At 29.9% G+C, this 22686-nt stretch overlaps 3 protein-coding genes across 3 annotated transcripts; 2 read left to right on the forward strand and 1 right to left on the reverse strand.

Moving 5' to 3' along the window:
- Window positions 1–129: 129 nt before the first annotated feature.
- On the forward strand, window positions 130–984 carry LOC129910270 (uncharacterized). Its single transcript, XM_055987587.1, has 2 exons — window positions 130–590; window positions 654–984. Exons 1-2 carry the CDS (start codon window positions 585–587, stop codon window positions 951–953), a joined length of 306 nt encoding a protein of 101 aa, XP_055843562.1. The 5' UTR covers window positions 130–584; the 3' UTR covers window positions 954–984.
- Window positions 985–15843: 14859 nt separating this feature from the next.
- On the reverse strand, window positions 15844–16527 carry LOC129912760 (uncharacterized). Its single transcript, XM_055991157.1, has 2 exons — window positions 16283–16527; window positions 15844–16214 (listed from the first exon to the last, which is right to left on the reverse strand). The coding sequence occupies exons 1-2, from the start codon at window positions 16286–16288 to the stop codon at window positions 15906–15908; spliced, it is 315 nt and encodes a 104-aa protein (XP_055847132.1). The 5' UTR covers window positions 16289–16527; the 3' UTR covers window positions 15844–15905.
- Window positions 16528–16923: 396 nt separating this feature from the next.
- Window positions 16924–17313, forward strand: LOC129909496 (uncharacterized). Its single transcript, XM_055986572.1, has 2 exons — window positions 16924–16929; window positions 16996–17313. Exons 1-2 carry the CDS (start codon window positions 16924–16926, stop codon window positions 17311–17313), a joined length of 324 nt encoding a protein of 107 aa, XP_055842547.1.
- Window positions 17314–22686: the final 5373 nt, after the last annotated feature.

Raw genomic sequence — 22686 nt, forward strand, 5'->3', positions numbered from 1 at the left:
TTCAAATACTGGGTTTTAGGGTATTTTCATTGGAACGAGTGTGACGAGAGTGAGTTCTTCCTAACTATAACAAAAATCAATAACTTCAAATATGTAATATTTGAGCACTCCTCATTTTTTATAATTTGATATAGGCATATTATGAAGAGTACCGTTACTTTTTTTCCACACATAAGTTATAAATACTATCCCCCGCTTTACAACCATTTAACAGTTGTTGGATTATAATAATATGGGTAGATAATATTTGAATATAAAAAATAAAATCAATTAAAATTAGCATTATTTTCGGTTCCATTTAAAGACAGTTCCATGAATTCATTAGATAAAAACAACAATAAAATATTTCAATAAATTGATAAATTGGTCACACGACAGTTATTACGTGGGACTTCTTTTTTAAGTAGCCAAACGAGTTAATAAAAAATTGTAAGAAGGTTATCAATAATATTGTTCCGGATTATGGCTTGAAGGAAATACAAAATCCTATTTGTCATTGAAAGTATAAATTGTCATTAAATTGAGCTCAATTCATCATTGACAAGTACACCGCACTGTCTTAAACAACAATCCAATAATTCATCATGAAAGTAAGTCAGCTTTATTTATTTTAATAAAATTCATTTTACCGAAATTTATAAATTGTTTTATAGTTCCTTGTATGTCTTGTTCTTTGCTTCGCTGCTGCTGCCCAAGCTGGTCTTGTTGGAGTACAAAATGCTGTCGCTTACTCTTCGCCTTACACCACTTACTCAGCTGGATTAGCTCCAGCACTTTACAATGCTCCATTGGCATACACTGCATATCCATCAGTTTATAGCGCAGGATATACAGCACCAACTGTATACAACACTGCCGGTGTTAATGTAGCTAGTCCCTTGGTGGCATCTGGTTATGCTGCACCTTCTGTCTACTCTGCCCCAATTGTTAGCAGCACTTTCTTAAAGAAGTAATAATCTGATTTTTTTAAAGGAATGAATTAAATAAAACGATAAAGAATACTGATTGGTAACAAAATTGTTTTTTTTTTTCAATATTAATTTTTAAATAAAACGATTTGTGTTTGATTTGAGTTTTTCTACTTCCAACTGATTTTTTAAATTCTAGATTATTGGCTTGTTACTTACTCAATACTTATGAACCACTGCTGGCTGGTATGTGGTATGTGATATTAGCACCAGTTTAAGAAAAAAACCACAAATCTTGCTATTTTATGTTTAACTCATGTAAATAGTAATTGGATATTCTTTAACTCATGTAATTTTCCAGGCCAAATCAGGTTAGGTGGTCAGGTCTATTTGAAATTTGTGCATTACTTTGAACTTGAAGAAGCTTTTTCTCAAGAACTAAAGGCACTTTTGAAATAAATGTTTTACAGATCAATAGCTCTATTCTTCATACTATTTGATATAAAACGAAACCCTTAACGTTTTAAATATCTTGACACTTTACACTGCCCAACACACACAAATTTTCCAGACCGTTGTTTATCATGTCCAGGGGCGGACTGGCCCACCGGGCAACCGGGAATTTTCCCGGTAGGCCCTCGGGCAAGAAGAAATTTTTAAAAGCACTTGAAATTCTATTTTGTAATAGAAAACTTTCTCATAAAATGCTCGGTTGCTAGTCAATATAAACATATTGTGGCCTCCTATAAATCTTTCGAGGTCCACAGAATTATTTTTGTGGCCCTTTTATTAAATGTAGGCCCCCTTTAGATTTTTGAAGGCCCACCGAATTTTGTTTGTGGCCCTTTAGTCAATGTAGGCCCTCTTTCGATCTTTCAAGGTTCACAGAATTATGCTTGTGGCCCTTTTAGTAAATGTAAGCCCCCTCTAGATCTTTGAAGGCCCACCGAATTTTGTTTGTAGCCCTTTCATTAAATGTAGGCCCCCTATAGATCTTTGAAGGCCCACCGAATTTTGTTTGTTGCCCTTTAGTCAATGTAGGCCCTCTTTCGATCTTTCAAGGTTCACAGAATTATGCTTGTGGCCCTTTTAGTAAATGTAGGCCCTCTATAGATCTTTGAAGGCCCACCGAATTTTGTTTGTTGCCCTTTAGTCAATGTAGGCCCTCTTTCGATCTTTCAAGGTTCACAGAATTATGCTTGTGGCCCTTTTAGTAAATGTAAGTCCCCCATAGATCTTTGAAGGCCCACCGAATTTTGTTTGTTGGCCTTTCATTAATTGTAGGCCCCTATAGATCTTTGAAGGCCCACTGAATTTTGTTTGTGGCCCTTTAGTCAATTAAGGAGGCCTCCTATTTATCTTTCGAGGTCCACAGAATTATGTTTGTGGCCCTTTAGTCAATGTAGTCCTCCTATGGATCTTTTACAATAATAATTTGCCTTAGTTACTCGACTTTAAAGTTCCTATCGATATGCATCCTTTTGAAATTTTTTAAATTAAAATATTGTAAAAAACGTATAGTATCGTTCATAACTGTAAGTGCTGCCGTTGTTTTTTAATAATTGTTTTTTATTTAAAGTATTTTTTTTGAAAAATTGCCGTTCCCGCCTAAAAGGGGGCAGATAGACCCTCCCCCCTTTCCATAATAAACATTCACTGTATTAAGTGGCCCACAGACAAGACACTTTTGGAGGAAATTTAATCTCATTTTTAAGAGCAATTTTTATGTCTTACTCAGCCCAAAAAAGAGATACGACCAAAGTAACAAAAAAAAAAACTAAAAAAAATGAAATTTTTGATTTTCTCTAGTGTTTTTTTCGACTGTTTAGATACTCAATTTTTTTTCTGAATTTAAAAAAAAATATTATTCTTATAGGAAAAAAACATTATTCTTATAGGAAATTTAATTCTCTACAAAAAAGTTTTAAATGCGATACATAAAAATTTTGCTTTGTTGGCGAGATATATTGAGAACTTCAAAAAGGGGGCGTTTGCACCCCTATCTTCAATTTTCACCCTCTCATTTAATAGCACTCCGCGGTTTTATCTTTAGAAAATAGTTTCGGGATTTAGGATAAACAATATCATATGAGATCGTTTTTTTTTATAAAATAATGCTTTAAATTGATAAAAATATGCTACTTGTATTTGTTAAAGAAAAATGACTTAAAAAGATCAAAAACAGTAGGTTTTCAAAGTCCATATTTTATCCAATTTTAGCCGTATTTAATTTTTGTGACCATTATGTTGAAAGATAAAGTAGTATTCTCTTTTCTCCTTTATATCTAAAAATACTCAAAGGATACAAAAAAACTATTAGTAAAAACATCAAAAATGTCGTTTTATTCCTTTTTTGAATAGTTTTTTCTTAAGTTTTTTACAATTTATTAATTTGAAAAAAAATTTAAAGGATTCATATCGATAGAAAATTTATTTATCTTCAAAATATTACTTAATAAAAATTTTCAAATTCAGCTTGGTTTTCAAGTTATAGACAAAAACCCAAAAAGTAATAAAAAGGGTCCAAAATATTGATAGTTACAAAATCCATAGATTTTGAAGAAAAGTATTTTGTTATCTTTTCCAAAAAACGTACTACACATGCAAAATTTAAAACGATGAGGATTCGAAAGATTTTGATTTTTTCTTTCAGTAAGAAATTTTTTGTCAAAAATTTACTTTAAAAATCTTTTTATACATTGCTCTTAAACATCTGGAGTGACCCAAAAAAATATTTTAGTGTTTGTTGCTTATTTATTCAGCTATCAGGGCCGGTTTTTCTGTTCAGATTGGTCGTTTATTACTCAAGATATTGCCCGAATGGGTACTAACTATGCTGGGAAAAAAACAACGACAAAAAACTGAGAAATTATGTCTCGAAAACGTATCCATCGTAATTTTTTGTAAAGTAATTTCTGAGACCCTTAGGTCAAAGCACGTAAGAAAATAAAATGCACGACTGGGTCGCACTTACTTGCTCTTGTAGTTAAAAGTATCTTTATCTTTAATATCTATTGGATATTTAAGATTTTGTTAAGTTCCGAGAAAAAAATTAAAAAATTAGATTTAAAATATAAACTTTTTTTAAATTTTGTTTTGCATTTTACACTTTAAAATGATAAGAAATACCTGTATGTAGATTTTGAAATATAGAAACCTAAAAAATATGACAATTTTTGCAAAAACGACAACGCCATATTTCCGTTTTCCGAATTTTTTGAGAAAAACTAAAAATGCAGTTTTGTTAGAATTCAAAAGACTATTACGTACACAAAATTTCGAGAGCCGTTTTCGAAAAAATTGCAATACCTCCAAAACGGTATATTGAAAAAAAAACGGGTCTTTGGAACTAGGTAAAAATCATCTGTACCAAGTTTCAAGGAAATCCATCTACCATCTATCCGTTTACGCCCTAGCTCGTAGGACAGACCGACGACGGACGGAATGACGTAATTTTAATTTTGTAATTAATTAAACACCGTTTTAAATGATCGTTTACACAAAACTAAGTACCTATGCTATTTGATATCTTCCATGAAAAGGAACTTTCAGAAAAAAATTTCGAAAATCGTTAAAGTCGTTTTATAAAAAAATAATTTTTTATACATTATATAAAATTTTTCCAACATTTTTCAAAAAATATAGTTGGTATACCATTTATTAGAAATAAAAAAACGAAATTTCCATAAAATTTTTCAACCCGTTTTCAAAAAATCGATTTTTCAAAAGACAGGTAGGTACCGTTAATTTTGGCCCTAAAAAAATTTCAATTTGTCCTCCAGGGAATCACCCAAAATTATTAACTACCAAGTTTGAAAAAAATCGCTGTATTAGTTTAGACTATAACTCGCGGTACTTATAGACGGACAGACAGACCAGAATAGCGGGACCCACTTTTTTAGCATACTCTATCATCTTAATGTCATGTCTGATTGTTATCTCAAGTCCGATTATTTTTTCGAATTTTTAACTTGCCCTATATGTAGTACCAATATCGCAAGTAAAAATGTCAATTTGTCCCCACCTTTCGAGACAAACCGGGACCAGTTATAAAATTGAATTTAATATAGCCACGGAATTCGTTAGAACATCATTGTTAAGATAGTTTTATTGTGAATAAGACTGTTAAAATGAGTAAAAATGGAGCTATTAAATATAAATGGTACCAACTTCTTTTCCAAGATGGCGGCTGCTTTCGACAAAAAATTGACTTTTATGATAAGGACATTCACCCAAATACATTCCACGAAAAAAAATTTAGTCCTGCGAAAAATGCGATTTGATTTACTAATTTGCATGGGCTATAATATCATTCTAGAACGTTGTGTTGAGATCAAATAATAATAATAATAACATTCTACATTATTCAAACAAATTAAGATAAAGATTTTGTCGATTTGTATTTGTACATATTTTTGGAAGAGGTGGACATTTATGAAAAGTGACATTCGACATATTGATATATAAAGGCCTTATATTAGATATATAAAGAATACATATTTTCTTTTGACTAAACTGAAAGTAACAACCACTTAACGTTTTAAAATGAATGTTATATAACTTAGCCCTGTACATTTTTTTTATTTTCAATCACTCAAATAAATTGATCCGCCTGTTCACAGATTATAGATCAATAAACGTGGAAAAACTTAATATCAAGAAACAGTTTCTGCATATCTACTTTTCTTTTTAAAAATTTTAAAAGTGAATTATGTATTTGTGGCCCTTTTCCTTAAAGTCCCGGGAGGCCCTTTGACCCCCAGTCCGCCCCTGATCATGTCTTACTAAATTTAGGGTGCTGATTCCAAAAAGAACATTAGTTTTTTTGTAGCAGCTCTAGTTTTTAAATTATTCCTACATGAAAAGGCATAGGAATTCGTAAAATTTTTTTTGTAAATTTTTTTTTTGTATTTTTATTTTACTTACTGAACCGAAATACATTACAATTATTGAAACAAATTTTTCCAACAAAACTTTAAAAACGCTTGTAATAAAAAATCTAAAAAAAATAGTATGAAATCACCCCAAAATGTGAAAAATTAAAATATCTAAAAAAAGTAGAGCTCCTAGAAAGCAACCAATGTGATTTTTTGGCTTAGTGAACCCAAATGCATTAGTTTCAACAAAAAATGTTCTGGAAAATGTTAACAAACAGTTAAAATAAGCATAACTTTAAAATTAGTACGAAATTACCCCCAAAATGTGGAAAACTTAAATATTTCAAAAAATAGAGGTCCTAAAAATTTATGAATGTGATTTTTAGGTTTACTGACCCTAAATACATTTTTCTGGAAAACTCTAATAAACGCTCAAAATAAGGAAAACTGAAAAATTAGTATGAATATTCCGCAAATATGAAAAATTAAATATTTTAACTAACCTGCTACAAAAAAACCAATATGATTTTTGAGCTCACTGGACCCAAATCCATAAAATTAGAAATTGAAAATTAGAGTTGAAAATTGTTGGCCAGTGTTATTATTGTGAACGCCTCAGACGTTCAGCGGCCATTAACGAAATTGGTATCAAATCAAAGAACTACAATTAATGAATTACTTTCACTATTGACGTTTTGCTGAAATGCATTAAAAACGTAAGATATTGGAATATTCGTTGTGTTAATGCATTGTACAATATGAAAAAGACAACGGATATTTAAAACGTTAATCTTGAATATCCGACCAATAGAACTTTTAATATAAGTTTTTTAAACCAACAGTATGCACTCTTTTTATAGAGTGTTCGAATATTTAAATCTAAATAAATATTTAACAAAAAGCTCTCAAAAAAGACTCGAAATTTTAATGTTTTAAAAATGTTATGTTTTAGTTTCTAATGGTCAGATATTCATGATTAGGTTCTTCAGGATCAGGAAAAATGACAGAGCATCAGCAGCTCGCATTTAAAACTCACTTTTAAATTAAAATATTGAGTGGGGGTCATGACCCCCCCCAAAAACCTGAGGTGAAAAACAGAAAACTATGAGGCAAAAGGTGGAAACGAGCTTTTAAACCATATGAAGGGTTTCTTTATTGTTATTGATGGAAATGATTCATGGGTAGGGTATACTAGGAAGAAGTCGTTTTTAGTTGTAAATATAATGAGGGCATGTAAAAAATTTTTGGTTTTTTACACATTTTTTTAATGAGAACGTTCAAAAGCCGAAAATCATATCATATAATTTGCCATGATATAATAACTTTTACATGATTACTTGTATCTCGATTCACGAACGATCTATCATAACTAATCGCAAAAACTTAATTTCATATTTTGATTTATGAAGAAATACGCTTTTCTTTTTAACAAACCTGTGTGGAGGAAATTTATTTCATCCTACACATATTTTTTTTTAATTTGTATTTTTTTTTCTTTTTAAAGCTTTTGCTTTCAAAGATCACATTTCTAAAATGCAAATTAAACATATAAATATACTATTTTTACTCGGTATTTTTTTTATAGAAAAAAACATTTATGTTTTGATGTTTTCGCAAAAAAATAATGATGCTGAAAACATCGCTCTTGGAAACATTGATAAATCGAATCCAAAGGTGTTGAGTGAAGAAAAATCTTTTTTTACATTGATAACAAAGTTTAATTTATAAAAGAAAGTTGGAATTTTCAATGTGAATAGTTACCAAATGTGAGAATTCTTTTTGAAATAATATAATACTATAGAAAAATGGTTTTTCGTTTTCTGTCTCCCTCTTGACTTAACGCCTTAGGATTAGGATCAATTTTGTTATTTAAAAATTAAAAATTAATTAAAATTACTGACTTACTGACTTAAACCCTTTGTACCGAATCATTTCTAACGGCAGGAGATCCGCTAGAGCTATGGCGATAGGACCAAACGAAAGAGAAAAAAAAAAATTTTAAATTATGGTCTTAAACGCAAAATCATTCGGAAAAACATTTAAATCAAAGTGGTTTCCGTTTATTTTAACTAGTTTGAAGTTTCACACAGTGTAGAACGGTTATTACCTTCTAACTTTGTTTAAAATGACAACTTCAATAGTTTCAACAGATTTTTTTTAACAAAAGCTTTGATTGTATTAATTAAAAATTTAATATAGAAAAATGTATTTTTTGGATTAAGAAAAATATATGTATTTATTTTTTAAATATCAATTTACGAAAACGGGATATTTTTTTCAAATCTTAGTTTTAATTTGGTTAAATATTTAGCCGAGGATAAGTTTTTGACATTTGTATCTATGTCTGTTGAATAAAAATTTATCTTGGGCTTTATTTAGCTGTGAGAATTGGGGCACATCTTGTATTTATTTGCGAAACAATAACAAAACAAAATCCTGCTTTTGTTGTAAAGCTAATAAAAACAATCTGATCTGGATCACGAGGAAAATAAAAAACAGCTAAAGTGAAATATATTGAAATAATACACACTCATAATGTTGCATTACTTTCCCAATTTTCTTTCTTTATTTTCAGTTTTTGATTATTTATTAAAAAAAACATTAATCCTTCTGCAAATAATTTATCCTCTGAACAAAAAAATTTGACAGCTGAAATTTTTTGTTTATTCAAAAATGTATTGTCAAAAATTTAACCTCGGCTAAATATTTAACCCAATTCACACACGGCGTTATGTAGTGTGAAATAACAATTACAACAAATGGTATGCCAACTATATTTTGAATCGTATTTTTTTAATTTTGTATGTATGTTTCTAAAAACATATTTGACATACTATTGAGCTTAATTTAAGCTCCGAAACAAAATCCTCTCGAAAATACATTTGATCTTAGAATTTGGATAGAATTTTGTATGTTAGATAAAATTAAGCATATATGTATTTTGAGCACTTGACCATTATTTTTGATTATCTTGGAAGTAAGTTTTTTTAGTCCTATGACCCCCTCCAAACCAAATTTCTAGATCCGCGCCTGATTCTGTCGGGGTCAAAATTCGTTTTTCAAAATTCTGCTTTCAAAATTCTGCTTTTCAAAATTCTGTTTTTCAAAATTCTGTTTTTCAAAATTCTGCTTTTCATAATTCTGTTTTTCAAAATTCTGCAAAAAATTAAAAAAGGGTTTGGAAAATGTTAAAAAGCGCGAGCTTTTTATAAATGAATATATTTGAAAATATTAAGAAAAGGTTTTTAATACTAAACATTTCCTAAAATAATTAAAATATTTTTAATTTATCAAATAAAGATGAATATTCAAAAATTTGATTAAGAAAAGGTATATTTTGTATCAACAACATCGGTTTCAATAAGTTATAGATTTTATTTGAAAGAAAGTCAGTCTATGCATTTTAAAAAATATTTGCGACACTTAAATAAAAAAATTTAGGAAAGTACCAATGTTGAATTACATTAATGAGGTGTATTTTTTCTTTAGTCAGCCCATATGCTATAAAAAAAAAAAAAACAGAATTGGCAGAATTTTTTTGTTCAAGTATAATGCTAGCAGAATTTTGAAAGCAGAATAGAATAAATTGCACGACTGGGGTCGCACGTACTTGCTCTTATGCTTAAAGTAACTATAATGTTAAAGCTTTTTATTCAAGAAATTTAAAATTCGATATTTTGAAGAAATTTCATAAGTAGTATAAAAAAATTAAATCTGTTTTTATAATTAATAAAACTCCGTTTTAAAATATCTTAAAAAAAAAAACAAATATGCCATTTTATTTCTCGTATAAAAAGGTATTTTTAGAAAAAAAATTTTGAAAATTGTAGGAGCCGTTTTTTAATAAAATAATTTTTTATATATAAAATTTTTTTAACATTTTTCAAAAAAAAAGTTGGTATGCCATTTTGAAGAAATAATTAATTTACACATAAAAACTAAATTTCAAAATTTTTCATTGATCCGTTTTCAAAAAATTGATTTTTCAAAAAAAAATTTTGAAATATTTTTTAAAAAACCAAAAATGCGTTTTTTGAAAATTTTCTAAAATTTTAATATTATCTTTACTTACACACTTTTGTATAAAAATTTTCATTTAAATCGGGTTAATTTTGTACGAGATATTCAGAAACGAAAAAAACCGTTCTATGACAGGTACCGTTAATAACGGTACAAAAAATATTTTTTTTATTTAAAAAGTTGGCCCTTATGTGTAGTATTACACACAAAAATTTTAATCAAAATCGTTAGAGCCGTTTTTGAAAAAAATTAACTTTTCTATTTCCGTTATATGGCAGGTACCGTTAGTTTTGGTCATAAAAAAAAAATTTCAATTTCACCTCTAGGGAATCACCAAAAATTGCTAACTACCTAGTTTGAAGAAAATCACTTCACTCGTTTAGGCTGCAGTCCAGATAGAGACAGACGGACAGACAGACAGACAGACAGACAGACAGACAGACAGACAGACAGACAGACAGACAGACAGACAGAATTGCCGGACCCACTTTTTTGGCATTCTCCATCATCGTAATGTCATGTAAAATTGTTATCTCGAGTTCGATTTTTTTTACGAATCCTAAACTTGCCCTATAGTACCTATATCGCAAGTAAAAAAAGCAGAATTTTGAAAAACAGAATTTTCGTTAAAAAAGCAGAATTTTGAAAAGCAGAATTTTGAAGCCAGAATTTCGGCCCGATCCCAATTTTGGTTTTCAATCTATTCTCTAGCGTTAAAAAAACTGTTGGGCCAGACATACTCGACTAGAAGAGTCAAATTATGAGAAACAGATTAAAAAACATAGTGGAAGTGGAAAAAATTTATCAACCTATACCTTAATAATTAAATACTACTGTTAAATAAGATAATTAAATCAAACAAATGGAAGATTTTCATTTTTTTTTTTGCTCATTTATTTCTTTAGCCTTTTTACCAAATATCCTTAATATTTTTTACTATTTACTTCTTTAACAAAGTGTTGGCCACAATTGGAGCAGAGTAAACAGTAGGAGCAGCAATTGTGGCCAGCACTTTGTTAAAGAAGTAAATTGAATAAAAATAATAATTTATTGAAAACGTTGAAGACCAAATAAAAACATTTAAAATCAATTTTTAAACCATCGAAATTTCATTGAAGGAAAGAAAATGTACTGACAGGATACTTTAGAGTCAAAAAAGGTATTCGAATAAGTTTTCTAAAAACTCTCTGCCATAACAGGTAGAATCAAAGGAGGAAATGGGAAAATATTTTTGAAAAAGTGTTAGATTAGAAAAAATCAGTACAACTGGTCACAAAAAATAAGAAAACAAAAGCGAATAGATGCTTTTTGTAACTATAAACCCTTATTGGCATTTTTATCCATTCAAGTGGTGAAGTGGGAAGTAACAAGTTGAAAATGCTGAGAAGGACATGGCAAATTGGAATAGCAATGAAAAATTAAACACATCTTGAACTTTAAAATTGAATTATATTCAATCGCTCCACATAAAATAAAAATAATTTTTATTATTTTTATAATTTTTTCTTCGTTTTCACATCTTGTTTCTATAGAACCGGCTGTTCTTTCTTCAGTTTTGTCTCTTTTTAAAGGAAATGGTAGCACATGTTAGAGCTGTGCGAATAGATCAGATTTCAACTATGCTTTCCTTTTTTTTAATAACTAAACCACTTGCGATGGGTTTTTTATTGAGTTTATTTTGATATGTTTGGCAAATCAAAATTAATTCTGATTTAGCCATATTTTCCATAACATCAATTTGATTACATTACGAATCAAACGGTAATGAGTTAAATGAAATGGTTCTAGCATCAAACATTGAAAACAATGACATTGTACTCATCGAGTACAATAGATGTTAATTTAAAAAAAAAAGTACGTATACGCCACCTGACACATACAAGTTAGTTAATTACGTGACTGTCAGAATTTTATAAAAGGTGATTGTTCGTATCTACAGTATCGTATTTGGTAATAATTTAAAGAAGTTCGACAAACATCAAGACTGTAATAAAATTGATGAAAATAAAAAAATCAATAAAACATTTAAACACGACTAGGTATAATGGCGTTTTCAATTTAAAATTAGGTATTTCATTAAAAAGGAATTACAATCCTGCTCAAATTTAACGCCAATTCTATTTATTTTACAGAAAAATCCTATTATTATGTCTCAGTATCATGGTTATTTTCTTAAATGAGACAGGACTGATCTTAAATTCAAGGTATGGAATAAAATGTTTGTGGGGAAGATTTGGAGAGGTATGCTGAAGTCTGTCTGTCAACTAGCGAACCTATTAGAGGTAAATCATGAATTTTAATGGAGTAAAATCGGCTCTCCAACACTTCATGATTTGAATAATCAATAATGAATAGAAAATGTATAGGAAATGTTGAAGAGATGCATTGGAGACCGATATCCGCATTTTTTCGACTTGCTAAGCAATAAGCAAACACAAAAAAATTAACCAAAGAATTTTAAAGACATTTTAAATAAGATTCAGGGTATAACTACAGAATTAAAAAGTGTGCGTTAATTTTGAGCATTAGTGTATTAATAACAAGTAAAAACAATTATTTTCCCTCGCAATGTTAAACATGTTTAACATTTGATCTACAGTAGTCGTCTCAAAAATTATTCCATTGGTTAAAATTTGAATTCAGCTTACTGAAACACAATTATTATTAATTTAATTTATTAATTTCAATTCCAATTTTATGCATTTCTGTTCTTGGATAAGTGATGGTTTCTTTTGAAAATTCAGCTCTTTTAGGGAATTCGAACTTTTTACCAGCTTATTTAGGTCCATTTTCTTCACTCGGAGTTGAACAAAACTTGAGAATTTTTATATTAAAACTTCTCAAGTTATGTTCAACTCCGAGTGAAGAAAATGGACCTTACTCTCCCTACATTACCAATGATAAATTAATAGTACAAGTACACAGTGCCGGTTTAAGCACTACCGGCGCCCCTGGGCAAGATTGCAAGTGGCGCCTCTAAAAAAAAATTCATCTAAAAACAATTTTTTAAAATCACGAAAAAAAGCAATAGCAGATTATGTCTTACCTCTCATATACTTGTTAATGCATTTATTAAAAATGTGCAGTGTATTAACTTAAAAAGGTTAACTTAAAAAAAAATTTATTATAATTAATGAATAATTATTCATGTCATTTAGGCTCAATTGACAAGACTACCTTTATCTCTGACTTTTTTGTTTAAACACATTTAAAGATTAGGTACAGTTGGTCTTATTTGAGCAATATTTTTTCAAAAACTTTTTCAACTAGGTACATTAATGTCGTTTTCGATTGGAATCACTCAATGATTCACTCATTCTGAAATCCAATAAAAAACTTTGAATCGCTTGCACCCAATTCTAAAATTTAATATCTGTATTGGTGAAAAATCAAATATTGTGTTTTGTTTTTTCACTAGGAGAATAAAAAACTTGCAGCACGCTTCTTAATGATTCCGGACGGCCAATCGAAAACAACATACCTTTATAAGTATATAAGGTTTTTTCGTTGTGAGCTCTAGGGCACTCTGGGTAGCTCCGAATTCGTTGTCAAGCGTTTTTTGTAGCTCCTTTTTCAACCAGAGTTATTTCCTCTGTGTTCGATGTTCGCTGATGAAACTAAAGCTCTGAGGTGTTCGATGTAAAATGAAAACCCGAGAAACTCTGATTTTTTTCACAGTTAATTGAAATGACTTAGAGTGCCCTGGAGGGGGGAACAACGAACAGACCTATTTTTTTATTCTCACACACAAACGTAGTTTTTATGAGAAATGGAGAAGCTGTCAATTTTTGGCATTTCTGGATTTTGGGTTTTCGGGATTTTGGGATTGTGGGTTTTCGGGATTTTGTGTTTTTCGGTTTTCGGAATTTAGGGTTTTCTGGATTTTGGGCTTTCTGGATTTTTAATTTCGGGATTCTGTCCGTCTCCCTTCTCTTTCCTTATTCATTACTATAGGGGCACCTTTGTAAAAATTAAATTGGTAGGAGGAATATTAGGATTGCTTTAGTCTTTCAAAAGAAATTGGGGCGCCTTGTTCTTCAAAGATGAACGAAGATTTTGGACACCATTGTCCTTCCGGAAGCCAAATAAATTAACCCAAAATTGGGGGGTGCCTTCATTCTTCAAAAAGTTTAGGACAAACAATACGAGCGCCGTTGAAAATGTAAAATAGAAACAAATTGGGGCGCCTTTTTGAATGTGAAAAAAAAAAATAAAACATCGATTGGAAAGACTTCGTTATTTATATAACTTTTGTAAAAGTTCGGGGCGCCTGCGGCGCCCCTCAATTCTTGCGCCCCTGGGCGGCGGCCCAGGCTGCCCCCCCCCTAAAACCGGCTCTGCAAGTACAACATCTGAACATTTCTTCTTCGTGCATGATTTTGCAGTTTTTCACAATTTTATTTGCTATGTTTTTTCAAGATATTAACGGTCATCTAGCAATTTGTTATGTTTGGGGTTAAGTTAAAGAATAACCTTTTTTGTGATCTGCCCGTGTATGAACTCATAAATGATAACAAAACCGAACATTTGAGAATGAGATTTTAATCATAAACCAAAGTTGAATTTTCAATAATTTGAACCTCGAAATTTCCCACCTGCTTGAACTTATCTTCTTTTCTGAGCTGTGGTTTTAATAGACAAACCTTTTTAAATACAATTGAATTCATAACCTTTTGACCTGTCAAAAAAAAAAACACTTATTCTTATAACCATCAACCTAACCAGCACGTGTGAACAGAGTTTGAGATCAATTAAGACTTCGTTACACAAAAAAATAATGAAATAATAAATAAAATACTCAGCAATGTGATTTGTTACGGTTAACCAGGCAGAAACCAATTCAAAAATTTTTCCTATAAAGCAATGCCTTCAGTGAGTCACTATTTTTTGGTTTCAATTAACAAAACATTATTCATGATTTCTTTCTTTTAAGATTTGCGGCGTGATCTGACGTTTAAATTAATTTATACATTTTTTGTTCAAAGTATAATATATAGCATATAAATAAAATAAGTAATAATCTTAAAAATGAATACTAACCAATCAATGTTTGCTAACGTCATTAAAGAGAAATGTTCGATATAATGAATGTACAAATGCAATAAATTCCAGTTGCATAATAATTTGTTTTCAGTATCCAGTCTCTTCTTTATTTTTAACATTTTAATTGGGTGCAATAACCAAGTTTATTTTAATTTGTGGTTTTAATTGTAGTATTACAACGTTTTTTGACTGTTGATCAGCCACTTCTTTTAACAGACATTATACATTTTCCAAAGTAATTTTAAATTAAATCTGGAAGAATATATTATTTTAAATACATAATTTTTGAAGTCCCTAGACAACTAGTAATAATAATAATACCAATTTAAATTACTCGAACCCAGATAGACATAAATTCAAAGATACCAAACGTTTTTAATTAGGTTTTTTATTTGTTTTCTTTTAACTTAAAAATACAATAGAAAACTCATACTTTGACTGTATATTGCTAGCAGATTAATCCATATACATATACAGACTTTTTCTTTTACATAGCGATTCTGTTGATGTAACCAAATTCAACTTTAAAAATGTACACTCTGGTGTATACGTACTTTTTTTTGTTTAATTATGCATGCATTAAAAAACATTTGAATTTGAAAGACATGAACATCTGAATTATGTCCATGTTTTTTTAATTTACATGAATTGAAAAACAAACACGTTCTTCAGCATCGATAAACACCATACATTAACCGAAATTTATTTGGAAAATGTAAACCTTTTAACAACTCATTTTCAATGAAAACTCAAGGATGTGTTTTAGTTTTAACCCAAAACATTGTGTTGACAGAACTAAACTTGTTTTGAATAGAAAAACGTCTACTTACTAATCGTTTGCACCAAATCGTTAGCACCAAATCGTTAGCCTTTGTATCCAACAAATTTGTAGATTAAAACTACACTTCAAATGTGGCCTCATTTCTAAAATTAATTTTGTTTTACTATGTACTTTCTAACATAACACATAATATCTCTTCTAAGAACAAAAAATATTGATAATGAGAACAATAGATATTTATTAAAACTGAATCATTTGGAAAAAAAGCATTTCGTTTTATTTCTTCAACAAAGTGTTGGCAACAATTGGACTGGAATAGACAGTTGGAGCAGCATAAGCTGATCTTACTAAAGGACTAGCAAAACCAACATTGTTGTAAACAGCTGGAGCAGCTAGTCCTGCACTATAAACCGATGGATATCCAGAGTAAGCCAATGGAGCGTTGTATGTCAGAGGAGCATTATATGTCAAAGGAGCATTGTATACTGATGGCACAGCAACTCCAGCAGAGTATGCTACAGCATTTTGAACTCCTACAAATCCGGCTTGGGCAGCGGCAAAGCAGAGAGCGAGACACAAAAGGAACTATAGAAAACAAAAAAATATTAAATATAAAGAACAAACAAGTTCACAATAGATCTCCGGGAGCTTACTTTCATGGTGGGTATTTGTATGGTTATTTGAGAGGTAACTATTGTCACTGATCAATAATTGTCAATTGAATGTATTTTTATAGTTCCAATTAACAATAGGAAGTACAATTTCGATCAGTCAGGTATCTACATAAATTTATGAGTTCAATTGTCATTTTTTTTTTGTTAATGGTTAAATTAACTGATATGAAATTGGAAACCGGTTGAATAACTTTTGATAAAATTTGTAACTAAAGTATTGTTGATAAGTTGCAAAAATTCAACCTTGGACTTGAAGAGTTACAATCCATACGCGAAATTTATTTACACAGGTCATTACTAATGAAGATACATCTTCTAAAGAAAAGGCGTGGTGAATGAATTGTAACTCTTCAAGTCCAAGGTTGAACTTTTGAAACTAATCAACAACACTTCAGCTTAAAATATTATTAAAAGTTACCAAACTGGTTACCAATATTTTATCAGTTACCATCAACCATTAAAAAAATGACAATTGAACTCATAAATTTATGTAGATACCCATACCTGACTGATGAAAATTGTATTTCCTATTGTTAATTGGAACTATAAAAAGACATTAAATTGACAATTATTGATCAGTGACAATAGTTACCTCTCAAAAAACCAATCAAAAATCCACCATGAAAGTAAGCTCCGGCAGATCTATTTTTAACTTGTATGTTCTTTATATTTAACATTTTTATATTTTCTAGTTCCTTTTATGCCTCGCTTTCTGCTTTGCCGCCGCCCAAGCCGGACTTGTAGGAGTTCAGAATGCTCTAACTTACTCTGCTGTGCCATCAGTATACAATGCCCCTTTGGCGTATAATGCCCCTTTGGCATATAATGCCCCTCTTACTTATAATGCTCCATTGGCCAACTCTGGATATCCATCGGTTTATAGTGCAGGATTAGCTGCTCCAGCTGTTTACAACAATGTCGGTTTTGCTAGTCCTTTAGTAAGATCTGCTTATCCTGCTGCAACTGTCTATTCCAGTCCAATTGTTGCCAACACTTTGTTTAAGAAATAAAACGAAATAATGTTTTTTTAAATGCTTTTAGTTTAAATGAAGATCTATTATTCTAATTAGTTTTTTTAATTCTTAGAAGGGATATATATCTAGTTGGCGTAAAAAATGTATTCAAATAAAATAATTGAGAGATGAGACCAACATTCGATCTTTGGGTATGCAATATACAAAGTAGTTGGATACAAAGATATCACGATTAGGAAAACAGATAACTGCAATGAAAACTGCACAAAAATCCACCCTGTTCTTGGAATTTATTCATAATTTAAAGATTTCACTTAATGGTCGCCTTCCCAATTTCATTCGCGTGTTCAATTTGCCAATAAGTTAATATTCCAGAACAAAAGCAAGCTCTCTATATAGATGTTTCTTTGAAATTCATATGCTAAAATACTTTTGTGTCAAGTTCCAAAAAAAATTGAAAAAGTCTCCACTGCTATATTCTGCGCATCTATTGAAACCATTAATCCATTACTTTACTTAAAAAATTATAATTATTATTATAATTATTTACCTATCTACTTCTGAGTATATAAAAAATATTTTTTAAACGACTTTGGTCGACTGCTTCTCCTCCTTAAAACAATGCAGGCTCGAATTGTAAAACTCATTCTGAAAACTTTATAAAGTCCCATTAGGTACTTACTCTAAGCTCCAAAGAAAATTAAATAATAACCAGTTGATTCCACAGGCCCCGTTTTAAGTTAAAATTACAGATGTTAAGGAGGACTTTAAACAGATAAAGACACCAATTGAATCCGTCATTTTAAAAACCACTTAAGTCCAACGATTAGAATTTTTCAGGAATCCATAAAAACGGTTTCATGCTCAAGCAAAAAATCTCGAAGGACTTTTTTAAGCTTAATTTGGTATTTGAGTTGTAAGAAACTGATGTGTAAAATAACCGTCATATTTTATTAAAAATAATATCGAAAAAAAACCGAAGAACTGTTTTGGTCTTAAGTTGTTTTAGCAAGGAATAGCAATATGTGGTACATAGTAATTTAACCTATAGGGTAGAGTTGCTAGCAGCCGGCACTTTAAGGATTTTTTCTCACAAAATTAAGCACAGAAACGTCAAATATCAACAACGAATAATTCTTAAAGTATAATGTACTTTATTTATTTATATTTCGGTATAGTTAAAGAAAAAGTTAATAATAGTTCCCAAAAATTATTTATTTAAGTTTTTGTAAAAAAAAGTCCGATTCTCCTAAATCCGGCCTTTGTTTCCTATTTTCGGCCATCTTGTGTCCCATCTCCGGCCACTAACTTTTTTCGGTCAAGCTTAAATAAATTGAATGTTTTTTATTTAAATTTTTGTTTTTGAATATTAACCCTCTGTCGGCACACGGTTGCGAATTTGGCAGGACAAAAATTAAAAGTGGTCACAAAAAAGTGTCTTTATGATGGTGAAAATACATTTTTTTAAATTGTGAATACAATATTCAAATTCTTCGGAATATTCTACATCAATTTCATATATGATTCTCTATAAAATAGTGAGACCGAAAAAAGTTCTAGCGACATGAAAAAGTATTAACCAAATACGCAAAAAATAGGTGTGCCTACAGAGGGTTAATAGGTAATAACATCAAATGATTCAAAAGTTTATTTGATTTTTCCCATTTTTTAAACTTTTTTCAATAAAAGGGGGCCGAATATAGGAAACCCTTGAATTTCAAAGATTTTTTCTTGTGCTCTATCTCCGGCCCCTTGAAAATTAACAAAATTTACATCTTTTTCCTATTGAAAACCTATAGAAGAATAATATATATTTAATAAGAAAAACAACATTTCAAATCATCAACTCGGAAATTGTTTACACAAAACACTAATTACGATAGTAGGTTTTGGCAGGAAAATTATAAAAAAAACCTTCCCCGATTGGATCACGGCACAAAAAGTTATTTTTTCGAAGAAGACTTAGACTTACTAACAAGAATAATAAGAATGTTGTAACTTTAGGAGAGACATTTAAAAGAACAGCATAAGATCAAAAATTTGGAATAAATCCTACGAAATCACTAGTTAGCGATTTTTCTGAAAGGTGGCCGGCTACTGGAGACGGCCGGAAAAAGGCAACTCTACCCTATAATCTCTTTTACGAATTTTGTAATGGCTTATTATTGAAAATTGTTCTTAAAAAAATATCTATTTACGTGTCACATGTATTTATTTTGCATGTTTCATTATTTTAAGGTCCATATAATCATTATCATATTCTCTATCATTCTTATTTTGGTTGGGTCACCAACCGGTTCAACAAAAAGAAATCTGGTCTACTATTTGTAAAAATTCCTCTATATTTGTGACAAATATTATCCAAGTTAAAGACTTGAATATTGGTGAAACAATCAGGACAATGCAATCGATTTTGAAAAAAATGTGACTTAAGTGGTTTTTGCAATGACCGATGCAAATAAGTAAGTGACCAATATTCCTAATACCAAAAGCAATGGTGGATTGATGGTAGTTTTATAACTCAGTCAAATAATTAATCAAGATATAATTATGTAAAGAAATAAATTGCACGACTGGGGTCGCACGTACTTGCTCTTATGGTAAAAGTTACTCTAATGTTAAAGCTTTTCATTGAACAAAATAAGGGAATATATTGAAAATTTTATATTTGCACGGAACTTTATAAGTGGTACAAAAAAAAATAAAATCTGTTTTTATAAATAATCAAATACCACTTTAAATGATCTTTTACAAAAAACTAAGTATGATATTTTATTTCTTGTATAAAAAGGAATTTTTGGAAAAAAATTTTCGAAAATCGTTGGAGCCGTTTTTTAAAAAAATAATTTTTTTTTGTATATACAAATATTCTAACAAATAATTAATTTACACATAAAAACGGATTTCCAAAATTTTTCACTAACCCGTTTTCAAAAAATTGTTTTTGCAAAAAAAAATTTTTGAAATATTTTTTAAAAATCCAAAAATATGTTTTTTTGGAAAAATTTTAAATTTTTTAAATAATGATTGTTTAAACGTTTCTGTACAAAAATTTTGGTTGTAATATGTTTGGTCGTTTGCGAGAAATTCTTAAATCAAAAAAACCGTTCTATGACAGGTACCGTTAATAGCTTTACAAAAAATATTGTTTTTATTTTCAAAGAAAGATTTTATGTGTTTAATCAAAATCGTTAGAGCCGTTTTTGAAAAAAATTAACTTTTCTATTTCCGTTATATGACAGGTACCGGTTAGCTTTGGTCCTAAAAAAAAAATTAAATTTGTCCTCTAGGGAATTGCCCAAAACTGTTAACTACCAAGTTTGAAAAAAAAATAGCTCCAGTAGTTTAGGCTGTAGCTCGAGGTTCTTACAGACAGACATACAGACAGACAGAATTGCCGGACCCACTTTTTTGGCATTCTCCACCAGCGCACAGTGTGGTAATTCGCCAATCTGACTGGACAAAATAGAAAAAAAAAAGTTTAGCCACATGATTTTAAATCATGAGTTGAGCTTCTCAATACAATGGGAAACTGTAATTCATGTTTTGTTTTTTTGTTTTCATCTTGGATTAGCGTAAGCTAAGCTTGAAAGTTGGTTCTTGTCAACAGTTGGATGGAGATAATACAAAGTATTCTATTTTTCGCTTGAGTTTGGTTGCCGATTAAAAACGCTGTGGTACTTTTTTTGTTGTAATTGTTTTTTTTTATTGTCAATCTACATTTGGAGGTAAAGTATTATAATTTTTATTTATTAATTACCATTGCAACTATTTAAAAAAAAATAAATTCTGTAAGAAGGCTAGGAAGTGCAAAAAAAAATATCTTTGTTTTTCAAATAGAGGTAAAGTTAATTTTTCCGCATTTTTCCGGTCTGAAATTAATTAATTAATGTTTTGTGGAGTGTTGTCATTAAGATTAGCTAGTTACATGTCTCGCGTTTTCTCGACCGCCATACAACTTTTTCACTTTTCAAAATGAAGTCAAGATTTTCAAAAAAACAAATTTTCGAAAAATTTTTGTGCTTCAAGTTAAGCGAAAAAAAGACAAAAAAGGTGGAAGACACATTGGACCGCTCTTTAAACACGAATTTCATTTTACTTGACCAATATTATGTGGTAACTAAATAAACAAAAACAGTAGATAGTGAAACAAAAGTAGAAAAGAATTTTTAAAAATTAAAAAACGGGAAAAATATAACAAACGGAAGGTTAAAAGTCTCCTAAGTGCACCTATCCATAAGGAAATAGTTAAAATCAGTAGAATCGCTCTCCGCAAAAATGAAAAAGCATATTCCAATAAAACCGATAAGGATTTATCGAAATTTTCTTTGAGTGAAGGATCAAAATGTATAAAAGATTAAGTTCTGATCCTATGGAACCACTAAACCACTGGAATTTTCAACTAATGAGGCATTATCATTGATGAATGATGCTTTTCTGTCGGAACATCTTCAACAAGTTCAATGCAAAAAGCAAGCAAGTGTAAAAGGCCAGAAATAGGGTCACGAAGAAATTCAGAGAATTATTAGCTTGAAAAACATCGAAAATATAAACACAGCTGTTTTTAATAGGCCCTTATGTTTCAAGTTTGCATTGCACAAAAAGGAGTTACTTTTTTAAATTATCTGCAGATATTTGGTGATGGTGATGCCATTTTGTATGATTGTGAAACTAAAATTTTAATTTAAAGCATGATATTGAGAAAATTAATCATGTATGTCACCTGTCAAAAACGTGTGTAAAAGTTCTATTTCTTAATAAAAACTAATTATTCTGCCTCTCTTTTTTCGTGAATAGCAATAGAGTTTTTATTTATTGGGATTTTTCAAGCGTTTTTTAAAATAATTAAGTATATCCAATCATAGAATATGTTTATGGAAACATAAGTTCAAATACTATAAAAATGCATTTTCTTCATCACTATTTTGACCCACTTTTTGCAGAAATTATAGATTTCTTTTTAAAAAATCTTTCTTTTTATAGAATTGTATCTATTCACATTCATTTGTTTAAAACTGTTTAGAAAAAAAGTCGATTTAACGCGAGTTATTAATTTTGTCCAGCTAGATTCGTGATTGGCCACACTGTGCATCGTAATGTCATGTAAAATTGTTATCTCGAGTTCGATCCTAAACTTGCCCTATAGTACCTATATCGCAAGCAAAAATCTAAAAAAACTCTTTATCGAAATTGGGTTGCCTCTTTATTAACTTGCTTTGGCTGGCAAAAACTGTACCGAGCTGATATTATTTTTTTGTATACCAAATAGTAGTACATACGTTTTACGCTTTTAATGAAAAATGCATTTACAGTATGATACTATCATCATATCCTCTTAAACTATTTTCATAAAACTTCATAATTATTATTTTGCTAAAGCAGTCAAATTTGATGTGATACACCGGTGTG

The sequence above is a fragment of the Episyrphus balteatus genome, chromosome 2 (assembly GCF_945859705.1).
Source record: "Episyrphus balteatus chromosome 2, idEpiBalt1.1, whole genome shotgun sequence".
Classification (NCBI taxonomy): Eukaryota; Metazoa; Arthropoda; class Insecta; order Diptera; family Syrphidae; genus Episyrphus; species Episyrphus balteatus.